Genomic DNA, 12,921 nt, shown 5'->3' with positions numbered 1-12,921 from the left:
AAGAGTGAGGGAGAGTGCAAGTGCAAAAACGCCAGGTGGCCCAGTTATGCTGACAGTTAAGAAGAGGAATAGGGCAACATATTAATTACTCAGTGGTGTAAACCGTACGTTTATTAAGAGAAAACCTGAGAGCTGTGGGATAATTTTGAGGCATCTATCTATGTTCTTAACAGGAAGCAAACGGTACAGGATCTGCACATCCATCCATCCATCCATCCATCCATCCATCCATCTGCTAACCACCGCTGACACACAGTTATAATTAATTTAGAGACTCCAATAAGCACAAGTACAAGCTTTTGTACTGTGGGAGGAAACTGGAGTGACCTACAACACAGAAACCCAGTGGGCAGCATTAGCGCCAGATCAAGGCACAGGCAAACCAGGGAGCTGTCGAGGGTCGGATCTGTACCAGGGCGGCCAGATGAAGTCATGGGGAAAAAAAAAAATAGAATAAAAATAATAAAAAAAAAATATATTATATATATTTATATATATACATACACAGACACTCCTCTACTTACTTTTGAAATGTTCATAAGTTGTTATTCAACATCATTTTAAGGGTATATGCAAGTACAAAGAGCTAGGATGCTGGGAGTCCGAACGCTACGCTGCTGCGCGGCGGGAGTAGCGGCCAAAGTCGTACTAGGAGGAATTGGTGAGCAGAAAAAACAAATTGTTGTTGCGGACAGGAAACGGGAGCCCAATGAACACAATTTGGACTTACAGCTCGTATGTCTGAAAGTTCGTAAGTTGAAAGTTCGTAAGTAGAGGAGCGTCTGTATCTCCAAAATAATACTGTCATTTAGAAATAAGAATAATTACACAAAATTACAAATAACAACAAAATAAAACCATATGCATTAAATTGTTTATGTGCAAGCAGAATTTGTAGTGTCGTTACTCCCCTTCACACAGAGAAGGTGGGATTCAAACCCCCAACCAGGAGGACTGAGGCAGCCACACTTCCCACTGAGCCACCATATTGTAAACCAAACTTAGTAACATCACACAGGTAATTCCTGAGACGTGATTTCAGCACTTAAAGAGTTACAGTACTGTAGTATCACAACAAAGGTGAGCAGTGACCTTCTGTTAGGGCAGCCGGTGATCCTCCGCGGGTCGGCTGATGCCGGTGCCCCATGGGCAGTGCGGATTCGGCTTCCAGACTTCGCTGCGTGTGCCCAGGTGGCCTCATGTCTGCCCCCAGGCGCAGAGTCACCTAGGTGTGAAGGATAGGAAAAAACTACAGCGAGGACTGACATTAAGACAGGAGACAGACATAAGGACGTACAAACATGTGCTGCAGCATTCAGGTGTTCGTAAAGCTATCTGTGATCTGAGCATGTGTTCCAGATTGTGCGCATTAATTAGTTTGGTTAGGTAAGCAGGGGCCTGACCTTTCAGTTCTGTCTAATTGAGCAAGAGAATTTAAAAATCCACCCTGAAATTGAATGGAAGCCAGTTAACACAGATGAGCTGGGATTTTTTTAGATCTGATTACACTTCTTGCTGTGGCATTTTGAATTTGCTGTAGGGCACAGAGTGTGATTTGTGCTTCCTGAGAGTACAGAACTACTGAAATCTGCTATAGACAAAGGCTTACATTATGGTCTCGCTGTCTTCACCAGTAAGAAAATGCTTTAGCCTTAGGAGGCATATTTGGGAGTATTAAAGAGTATTTAAAGTTCTATGTGTAAAAGGCCTGTGTCTAAAATGACTCATACATTCTGAGCTGATCTAGCAAAGTTAAAGCCAAAGGTGGATAGTTCAGGTCCAGAAAGTAAAAATCTGGACCAAGGTTTTCTTTCAATCAACCAGAAGAGTATAAAGAGTTACAGAGAAAAATCTTGGTCCAGATTTTCACTCTCTGGACCTGAACTATCCACCTCTGGTTAAATCTGACTGACAACGGTGTGCTTTGTTATTGATGTAATTGCACTTCTGGAGTGGCACAGTGACCTCACTTCTGCAAGGCTGTAGTGTAGTTTTACATGTATTTGTGTGAGTTTCCTGCAGGTCTTGCAGTCATCTCAAAGTCAGTTAATTGTCTTTCCGCTGCCCATAGTATGTGAGTGCGTTGCTCGTGATGGGCGCTGCCCTGACTTGTGCCCATTGCTTCTTTGAAAAGCTCCAGTCTCACCACGACCCTTCAGTAGATAAGCAGCTATGGAAAATGGATGGGCGCCAATTGCAGCTTTTTTCAAGAGAGGTTTCAAAATACCCATTTTTACTTTTTGAAGGAGGCAACAGAGAACGTGACTCTACATGACTGATTGCATGTCACTGGCGTTGGAATGAAAGCTAACTTAACTTGGCAACGCAGAAGACACATACTACTGTCGTCAACATCATGTCCTGCAAGATACCATATTTCACTCATATTTGGGGCAGGATGACTGGTAGCAGGAGGGCTGGATCTGAGAGACACTCTTTCCACCATCTCAGCAGATGAATCCCATGTCATCTGACACATAAACCATCCCAATGTCATTTGGCATCCCTTAGCAACACAAACGCTGTACCTTCCAGGTAGGCCTGCAACATACATTATTACAACTGCTTTCTGCAATAGAAGATGACTATCTATACAAACATTGATTACTCACTTAATCTGGATGACGGATGCAACCCCCATCATGGACAACAGAAACCAAGGTTTAGCAACAGCCTTACATGGTGCGATGAGGTAAAACACGTACAGACAGTATGCCACAGAATAGTTAGCAAGCAGCCTGGTCTTACTGGAGGACAACAACCCAAAGAAAGAAGGGTGTAAGTTCGTTCATTAAATTGTTTCTATTAACATGATGACTCTTACATCCCCAGACCTCATTGGTCTATACCAGCGTTTTTGCACGTTTTGCTCCCTCCGAGCTCTCAAAACCAGGTATTCCGTGTTCTTGATTGGCTGGGAGCTGTGAGGGAGCAAAAATGTGGATTGTCTGGAAGTCCCTGAGGACAGCTGGGAAAAACTGGCCCATAGAGCTGACAAGCAAAGCAGTGGACTAATCGAGAAAACATGCAGTGTTCGCTGGAAGCATAACGTGGTGTTCAGGCAGCAGATCTCAGGTAGTTCTGTGCCACTCGGTAACGTGGCTGCTTAATGGAACTAAACATCTCCTATCAGGTGTGTAATTGTCTGCGGTCGGGAACACGGAGGTCATACGCAGCCCACTGCTCTGCTATGACAAGCAGGCAGCTTCAGTTACTGTCAAAGGCCAGTTGTGTCTAAGTTGGCACAGGAATTAAGTTCCTTTACTTCAGTTGGGTGAAGCCAGTGATGCCACCTGCCAAGGCATGACAATGAGTGAAGGTCACATCAAAATAGTTTAATGATCTTGGATGGTGACAATATGACAAAGCGAAGCAGAACAGTAATGTAGAATTTCAAAGCGTAACAACAGAATATGTGGATATCAAAACCAGGACACAGTATTTAAACAGGGACAAATGAGAAGAGACCACACAAGCCTGCTTTATATATCGCCAACACAAGGTCACGTCTGGCGCGTTTCCAGAATCAAACAGCTGGTGCACATGGACCCTGAAAAGAGAGAGTTGTCCTCTCAGATTAAATATCCTTTATTGCCCATGTGCCTTAGATATGTGAACCTTCTTCACAAAGCGAGGCTGCTGACTATTGCAGAAGCTAAGCACGTAGATTTGTCTCCTTTTGTTTAGTTTAAAAGTGCTCATGGGAGTTTTACTCAAAAATGTTCTAAGTGCAGAACAAAACATGACCGGTTATCTCTCTGAACCAGTCAGATTGTAGAGGAGGTGGGTCCAAACAACTAGAGGAAGCGGGACCAACCAATCAGATGTCTTGGTCCCACCTCCTCTAGTTGCTTAGACCTTCCTCTTTCACTATCTGACTGGTTATCGCTCTCAACCAATCATTTTTCATTCTGCCCTCAGAGCATTTTTGTGTAAGTAAAACTCCCACAAGCTTTAGAGACTTGTGTTGTTCTAACTCTGTGGTTATTCAAACTGTAATCTGGGCCAATTCATACCTGTACAATTACAATGTTCACGCACTGGCAAATACTAAGACAATTCAGAGACACCAACTCACAAGAACTGCAATGTCTTTGAACCCAATCCTGTCCAGGGAGTGTCCTGTCATGCACTGTGGTATCTGGCACAACATCCAAGCTCGCATCAACCCTGTTTTGGATAAATGGTTGCAGAATAGAGGGATGGATAGACATTACAAGAAAAGTATAATATGGGCCAGCTGTGTAAATTAAAACCAAGGAGGCAGATCTGTAAGCATACTAATGATTAGCACCTAAGGGTGCTATAGATCTATTAGCCATTTGATGGTAATGTATGCAGGCATCATCAATTCAATGCAAAGTAAAAGATGCATCCCAGCTGCATAGACAATCTACAGCTTTACATATTGACCAGTTTGGATAGAGATTCATTAGTGAGGTTGGGTTTAGTGCTTGTAATTGGATTGGGGTCATATATCAGCTAGTCAGCATCCTTTTAATGACCAGATATAATTAGAACAGAATATCCACGATAAATTCCATTTATTCAGCTGTGCAGCTGTTAAAACACTGCATGCCAACTCTAATATGGAGGTTTTTAAATACATTTTAATACATGAATATTCCCGTTAGTCTAGGTGTACTGCCATTTTAATGTGGCAGATTAACCAACAATTTACAACCCACCCATGCAAGGTTAACAGTGATGTTATTAAGGAAAGAAATTAATTTAGAAAGAAATTGAGGTTTCATGTTTTATTACTGCTTAAAAATAGTGCAGTGTGTATTTTGCCTGCGGTTTCCATGTGTGATTGTGTACCTGTGGAGGAATTAAAAACAATAAAAATGCTTAATTTTCATCTTCCATCTGTGTTTTGAATTCATCACGATTTTTATAGATTTTAAAAACTTAAATAGATTCCAGTTCTGCTGGCATTTCGATTTTAATAGAGCGTTTATAGTAATGTTGCAATATTATATGAAAATATTGGCACATTACCAGCATATGAGGGTACACTAGAAAGAAAAGAAGTTTAACGTAGAATACAATACAAAGTTTAGTATGCTATAAATAAAAACCATCCATTGAACTCCTGAAAGCTCTGCTGATGCCTTCTTTGGCGTGACACAGACAGCAGATCACTGCTTTTTACCTCGTCCAACTGAAATTCAGATCCCAGTGACCAAAGGTTAATTAAATAATTTACACTGGTGATGCAATCACGTGCCTCTTGTAACGTATTTTCTGTCACCTGATCCATCCTTATTGTTCTGTGTTATTTACGCTCCTCATTTCTCCGCTCCCATTAGAGCCAGTAGAGACCGGATCCCATTGCAGTGAACCATGCTGTGAGACCTGTGGTTCAGCTCCTCCTCTCCCCGCTGATTTGGTCTGTTCTGTTTTTGTTTGTGTGCCTGTGAAAATGGTGAATGGATGAACTAACTGATGGATACCAGGGAGTCCCATCGCCAATGTACCAGGCCGAGAGCCACTGGTGGCTTTGTAATGGGGTTAATTTCCAAACTATACATTTGCACATTTTGACGACTTTTTTAAGGAAAAATGGAAACGCAGATCGATGAGCCCCCCCTGCTTTACCAGTCCATGACATTCTTGTATAATGTAAACATCACACAGATGGGGACCCCTCACCTACAGATTCACTGTTTTTGCTATTTCTGTGATTATTCTCCAAGGCAAATATGGGAAATAATGAATGGAGTTTTCTTTCCACAAACCCATTACTCTACTTGAGTTGTTAGTCCTTGATCTATGTGGTGATGTGTCAAACTGCCATTTGAGAAGATGTAAGTACGGATATACCTACATGGATCCTCCTGTTGAAGTCAAATTCCATACTCACACTATTTCATTGTAAAACAGACGTAGATGTGGGCTGGTGAATGAGTGATCATTGAAATGAATTTCTAATAAACAACATTGTCATCTGCTGTTCTGTGCACACCACGCACATTATGATTACTTAACACAGCTGAAATCACAAGCAATTACCTTATTTAAAAAGCATTCTCACAATAATTTTATATAACAAAGTGACACTTGTGGTGCTGACCTTCCAGCAGTGATTAAATAGAATCTCTTGCAGAGTGGGAGAATGTCATCTCTGATGCATTAAGGCCTTTAGTTATACACTGTTTGCTAAAATTAACATGTCTTGACCCTCATCCATATGCTTTGGCTACGTATTCCTGGCCTACAGTGTACAACGTATGTGTTTCACTTACGCATTTTTTCTCACCACAGAATGTTTTGGGAATCTGAGTATTATTGTCTTTAAGACAAACAAGATCCCCCCCGCAATGTGATCTGTTTATAAGGGTTACTGCACTCAGGGACTGATGGTTACTAAATAATAATAATAATAATACATTTTATTTAAAAGGTGCCTTTCTGACACTCAAGGTCACCGTACAGGCATACATAAAATTTATACACACTACAAAGGATAAAATGCAAAAAAAATAAATATAAATGACAAATAAATGGATTTTATAATGAATAAATGCATCATAATTAAAAGTAAGTTCTTTGAAAATTACTTATTTAATGGTATTTTAAGCAATACATCTAGTTTAAATCACACTTTGCAGATGCTCTTAACTAAAGTGACAAACAAGTGAGAAAGTGGGGTCAGCCTTCCCCCCCGAGCAACTGGAGTTAAGAATCTTCCTCAGGGGACCAATGTTGAAACCATCATGGCGACCATGACACTTGAAGCGGTGACTTTCCGATCACAGGCACAGAGGTTTAACCCACAGAGTCACACACCAAGCCCTCGCTGGTTTAGACTTTAGCTAAGTCATAAACAAAGCGTAGCATTAAAAAGTTCCTCTGGCTGGTCAAACGCAGGGTAACCATTTAGCTCTGAAGGCTGACTGTAGATTTACAAAACAGCAAACAAGCTCTTCCCTTCGGCTCTGGGTGGAAAATGATGCCCTGGGATATGTGAAAATGTACGCGATAAACAGAGTAGTCATGAGCGACGTGATCGTACCCAGCTACCTTCTGGGAGGCAGATCTGGAAACCAGGGGAGAGTAAGCCCATGTGCTGCTGGGTCTCCCAGCGTGAGTCACGGCAGGACGTCCTCCGTCCTAAACCGGGAATCTGCTGGGGACCGCAGCCTCTGTAATAAAACGGTGACAGCTCTATTTCATGCTAAAATCTTAATAATAAAACATAAATATTATACATGCTTCCGATCAAACTTTTTGAAATTCTTCCACAGATTCATTTTCAATACTGATATCATTTGCTTTCCACTTCAGCAGTGCTATATTTGACGGCTGGGACTTGATTTATATTAGCTTACTGACCACTTTGAAGTTCAAACTCTACAGAGGACCTAAATTTAAGATTCCGGCGTAGGTCTGATATATAAAAGACTGAACAAAGACTCACTATAGTGACAGACATGAAACACGTCCAGTTTCAAACCTGGCTGCCACCAGTCAAGAAAAAATATCATGACTGTGAAAAGGATTGAGGGGGTTTGCATAAATAATTCACATAGAGGCATTTATGATATACTTTATGTGTAATTTGGTTTATGCAACCTTATTAACAGATGTACAGACATAAAAATGACATTAATCATTCTCATACATATTAAAGATGGCTGATCTACTGAACTTGAGAACAACTGCAGATGCTGTGGTTTCACTGACAACCCGCACAATGGGTCTCCTGAAAAACTAGTAAACATCTATTTTAACACATTGATATTGGGTTTTATTCGTTTTGGGGCACTTTTGTGAGCATTTATTGCATTTTATCATTCAAATCCTGGCATAGTTTTGTCTCAACATAGAACAGCTAAAATGTCTTTCCCTGCCAACATTCTTCATTTGACTCCCAGTGTCCCAGTGCAGTGCAGACTTTTTTTTTTAGCCCTGCTTCACTGTTATTAACTGAGTGATGAAATCCAGAGATTTAATTTCAAGTGACACCAGACTATGTCACCTTTATGCCAAGATAAGCTGGTACTGTAGTTCACAGGGCACATGTTTCACTGCTCTGTGTACATTTCAGCCCACATAGTCGACCGAGGATGAGCCAATGCAGTTGTCGCCGATCACACTGATAAACTGGACAGATGAGTGTTTCTACGGTAAATTTCATCGACAAGATAAAATTGTCTGTGGTGCATCGCCACACTTTTCACATATGAAAAAAGTGAAAATTTGCCACAGTGTATCTGTCGGGTCATTGCAGGTGATTCTTTAATTAGATTTGCATCAATAGACTTTTTTGATTTCCACTCTTCGAATCTTTGCCATGAAATAAATAATAAAAATATCTGTTTTCTTATGTAGGGATATGTACAAGTACCCTTTTAATTGACAAAAAATGGAACAGCTGCCTCTCTAGTCTGATTTAATACGTATTTAAGTTAATTTTACACCAAACTTGTACATATGGGGGGTATGGGCTTCCCAGGAGACAGGTGCTGATTGGGGGGGGGGGGGGGGGGGGAGGGCAGGCCCATCCATCACTCCATTCAGTTTCAGTAATGGCTTATCCTTCCTGTTCAGGGTCATGGGGGGTCTGGAGCCTATGGGCACAAGGGAACAACACAGGATGGCAATGCCAACCCATTGCAGGGCACAGTCACACACGCACACCTACGGGCAACTTGGCAACTCCAATTAGCCTCAGCATGATTTTAGGTGGTGGTGGTGGGGGGGGGGGGGGGGGGGGGCAGGGTGTGACTGTAGTTTCTGGAGGAATCCCCATGACAACATGCAAACTCTGCACATGTGGAGCCATGGGTGGAAACTTGAACCCTGATCCCAGAAGTGTGAGGCAACAGTGCTAACCACTGCACCGCCGTTCTAACCCGCCCGGGGGAGGGGGGGGGGACCATTTTTTAAAAAATCGATCGGGTTGCGGTTTGCTAAGTAGGTGATCTAAGCGTCCACTCGGGATCTCAAAAGAGAAGCACTTTCAATCGTCTGGCCAAACGGAGCAGGTGCTCAACCCCCTTACACACCCTCACACACACACCCCTGACGGGACATATTGTAACTCTGTATGTGTTTCTGGAAAAAATAAATGTTTTTCATTATATGCCAAGCAAACAAACTTTCTTCTTACCCGCAAGGTACAGTTTTCAATGCTACTTCCCCTTTTCACTTCAGTGGCTTACAGTTTGCGGCTTCACTCTAAACAGCGGAATGCAGCCACTCAACCCAACATAACAGAACACTCCCATCAAGGTCAGGACAGATGTTTTATGTTTTATGATGACGGTTATTATTATTTATGACCGCAGATGACAACACCGGTTAGTGTGTTAGTAATGCTGCGTGTGAAATTAATATCAAAAACCTCCCACTTCGAATATCACAACGATCAATTCCTGGATGAAAACGACCTTAAACAGAAGACATGGTAGTTAGCTTACCTAGTGGAGAACGATACTTTGTCGTCGCTTGTTCATACTGTACGTACCGAGTCAGTCTTCAGCATTCAGGTGGTCGTTTTAGAAAGCCATCATTAAAAAAACCCAAAGGCCACGGAGTATAACAGATGATGCTGAAACGTCCTCAACTTGAATTAATCGACACCTGTATGCTAAGTCCCAGTTTACAGTTTTTAATATTCAGCTTATTTATATACAAAGACATTAAAAGCCAATTCACTGGCGAAACAGGCGCATGCATGCATGACAGGTGAGTAATGGGCCAGTTTACAAATGCATTGATCGAATAATGCTGCATTGACAGAATATTTACTAAGTAAAGTATAAAAAAAATAATCGAGTGGCTGAGCTTGATTATTTTTGCGATAGCTTATTTTTTATTATTATTATTTTACCTTAGTAGATGACTAGTTCGCTGTTGCCTTTAGCAAGCACGGTGCATAATCGCAGAGGAAGAAGAGCACGCGTCTTGCCAGTTCCCCACATTCATTCATTCATTCATTCATTCAATCTGTGGCTGAAGACTTAGCATTTCTTTCCTGGAATGCAGGGGGGATAAAGCGGCGTGTGACGGTGCTGAGACCGCGTATTTACGTAATAGACAGTCAATCTTTCAGTGCAACCCCTCCTCCTCTCCATCCACTTTCTATCACATTCAATGCGAAGCCAAATCCATGCAAACCCCCCCCCTCTTCGCGAAGGCACCACACTTTAGAAAGAGGCAGCGATGTCCGCCCTGCATCCTTTTTTTAAAATACAGACATAAAGCCAACCGGATGGATAACGCAGGATAAATCCATACACGTTCAAAGGGGGATAATAAGCACTGAACTAGCGAGTGTTGCTTAACAATGAAGAGAGTTTATTTGGAAATTGAGCTCGGCTGTGAGGTTTAATGTGACCACAGTAGGTTCGGGTAGCCCGTGTTTTGTTTTGTTAGGGCCACCGTTACAGTCTTTGCCTGCTATACATCCTCTCTTGGCTTTTGATGGTTTGCAGATCCACCCTTCTTCAGAGTGGTGAACTAACAGGCAATGTTCCTTTCTTCGGAAATGCGCCGTGTTCTCTCGTTCTTACATTAGTTCTGTTCGCCTGCTGCCTAATGCTTCCTCTTGTGCTATACGGACAATTTATATAGTATATTTTTTAATGCTGACAACCCGGGTGGTGTCATTATTTATACATAGGTGGCAGAATAACCTTAATTCAGAAGTCTCACGAAATATTTTACCACGTGAACGAAAACGCCGAAGACTGGGATATTAGCTATTTTTTCTATGGTTCAATTGGTAGCCCTGTCCTGGAGAACTGATTCAATTGTATTATTATTATGCAACCGCAAGGATCTCTTCTTTATCACGGTGCCTAAGCTACTGGATTGCTCTTCGTCCAAATCAATGTGGTTTCTGTGGAGAATTTTCAGCAAAGGAACGCATATGCTGCAGTGTCTTTGTGGCAAGAGTCTCAAGAAAAACAAGAACCCAAGTGGTAAGCCATTGTGCGTTGATTTGTATGTGAGTCTGCACTCGTGTGGATTGTTTATAGTGATGGGTTTGAGATCTGCGATAAAATTTGTGCAGCAAGTGAATTCAGGGGGACGGCGAACAAGTTACCCTGTTGAACCGACGTGGCGAGTCGGGCAGCTTGCAAGCCTGAAGCCGACTGGAAAAAAGCCCCGCAGCACTACAAGCGGGGTGATAGAAGTACTGAGACTTATCAGAAAAGTTTGAGGAACCTCGGCATTAGAATATCACTTTTTATCGTAATTAACATGTTGTGCAGCTGAGCTTCTTATTGCACCGTGTTGTGTCGTTCTCACTAAACAGGTTTTAACCCCGCGTTGCTGCAGCACCGTTTCCCCGCAACACCCATCATTTTCGTCAATTCTCGTTTTAAACACATACATTTATGTTTTTTTGCCCATATTAATTGAGGATTCTTGCAAATACATGGCAAGTTTTAATGCGTTTTTCTAATTAGCTTCATTCAAACATCCCAAAATCTGTGCGCAAATCTTTCAGATACCTTTAAATTCACTTTGTAAGCATCTTAATTTAATTTGAATTTGTATAGATCGCAGTGCACAGAACTACGGCGTCCTTGTGTCTTCAATTTACATCTTACATCTGCAATCAAAGCCGGACTCGTCGGATGCGTACAAACTGAAGATTTATAATCTTTTACAGCATGATTCACCTCCACGATTTTCAACGTTTCTTCTGAACGGGTCGCTGTTGCGGATGGGGATGTATCGGGTTTTAGATAATTGATTTAATTCTGGTTTCGAGAAGCTTAAGTTAACGTGTTTGCCAGCAATCACGGGGGTAAAAGCTGAGCCCCGCTCCGTCGGCACTGCAGTGTAGTACATCACAGGTTTTTTTTTCTTTACTGCACTGACACGACTGACAAGTCATTCCGCTGGTTTTAGCTGCCCACCCCGCTACAAGTTACACCGCAAGTTTGCATAGAGAAAACGGCAACCTACAAAATACCGCATTTGGAGAAATGGTGGTCGGATGGATGGGGAGGGGGGCGACGTGCCGATCGGGGGCTACGGTGTGGATGTCTAGGACCTCCCCTTACAAGAAATGTGCTGCAGCAAAACAACTTCAAGAAGTAGCTCTCGGGGGACCCCGTAACTAGTTATATGCGTTTCAAAACAATGTATAAAGACGCCGCTGCTGTTGCTGCAGACTGCTCACACTCCTAACTTGAGGACATTACCAGGTGGTGCCTTAACTTCACATGCAATATAGCCTATGCCAGATTTGCAACGTCCTGCGGTTGAGGAAATTTGCGCTATGGATGCGGTGGTGTGTTCATTGGGAACAGCCTTTACTTTTACAGTTATTAAAGCACGGCCTTCGAAGTATGACTTAGTGTGTGATCACAGTCACGTTTCTATGAAAAATACAATAATACGTTTCCCTTTAAACGGGGGATTTCTTAGCCACTCCAGACGTCTATTAAGTTATCAATGCACCCAAGACCTTGAGTCTGCACGGCCTTTTCTAAAGAAAATAACGACTAGGCTCAATCTTCAACGTAAATATTTACCTTTTTTCACTTGTGGCATTTATGTCCTGATCTGCCAATGAAGTCTCTACAGCTGTACTGAATATTTATTTTGCCGAAGTGGAATTCTTAACTGGGAAGTACAGCAATCACAGTGTATCACTGAAAAAGGTTAGGTTAGGATTAGTTGGGAACTATTATTAATTGTTTTACAACATAAATGTTTCCTAAAGTCCTCTGTCCCATCTACATCATGTCCCCCAGTAAGATCTGACGTGCATAGCCTCTGTCAGAATAACTTTTTTCTTCCTGAATTATCATCTTCCATAGTTGAGGAAGTACCTTCTGCTCCAGCAGATGGCTGTTTCTGATTGGTTGCCTAACATTTTGTCTGGCAGGGGTAAATTCATGCAGTCGGTAGTTCAGGGTGCCTTGGTGAAACGGCAGGAGTATGGCCTGG

The 12,921-nt window shown here is 42.1% G+C and overlaps 1 protein-coding gene and 1 long non-coding RNA gene across 3 annotated transcripts in view; one reads left to right on the top strand and one right to left on the bottom strand.

Annotated features, from left to right (window-relative positions):
- Positions 1-1,911: 1,911 nt before the first annotated feature.
- LOC111856268 (uncharacterized) lies at positions 1,912-11,154 on the bottom strand. Its single transcript, XR_002841085.2, has 4 exons — positions 11,060-11,154; positions 7,019-7,148; positions 4,079-4,170; positions 1,912-3,550 (listed from the first exon to the last, which is right to left on the bottom strand). It is a non-coding gene; the product is annotated as an uncharacterized lncRNA (long non-coding RNA).
- The window catches only part of LOC111852793 (fibroblast growth factor 14-like), a 114,713-nt gene continuing 111,904 nt past the window's right edge, over positions 10,113-12,921 (top strand). The window contains exon 1 of one of the 2 annotated variants that reach the window (XM_072700482.1): positions 10,113-10,934. In XM_072700482.1, coding sequence (XP_072556583.1) covers positions 10,724-10,934 — 211 coding nt within the window. In that variant the 5' untranslated portion in view covers positions 10,113-10,723. The remainder of the gene's footprint in view (positions 10,935-12,921) is intronic. The other variant, XM_072700490.1, reaches the window with a different exon arrangement.

This window comes from Paramormyrops kingsleyae, chromosome 16 (assembly GCF_048594095.1).
Source record: "Paramormyrops kingsleyae isolate MSU_618 chromosome 16, PKINGS_0.4, whole genome shotgun sequence".
NCBI lineage: Eukaryota > Metazoa > Chordata > Actinopteri > Osteoglossiformes > Mormyridae > Paramormyrops > Paramormyrops kingsleyae.
The sequence above is the reverse complement of the archived record's forward strand: the minus strand, read 5'-3'. Positions and strand labels throughout refer to the sequence as shown.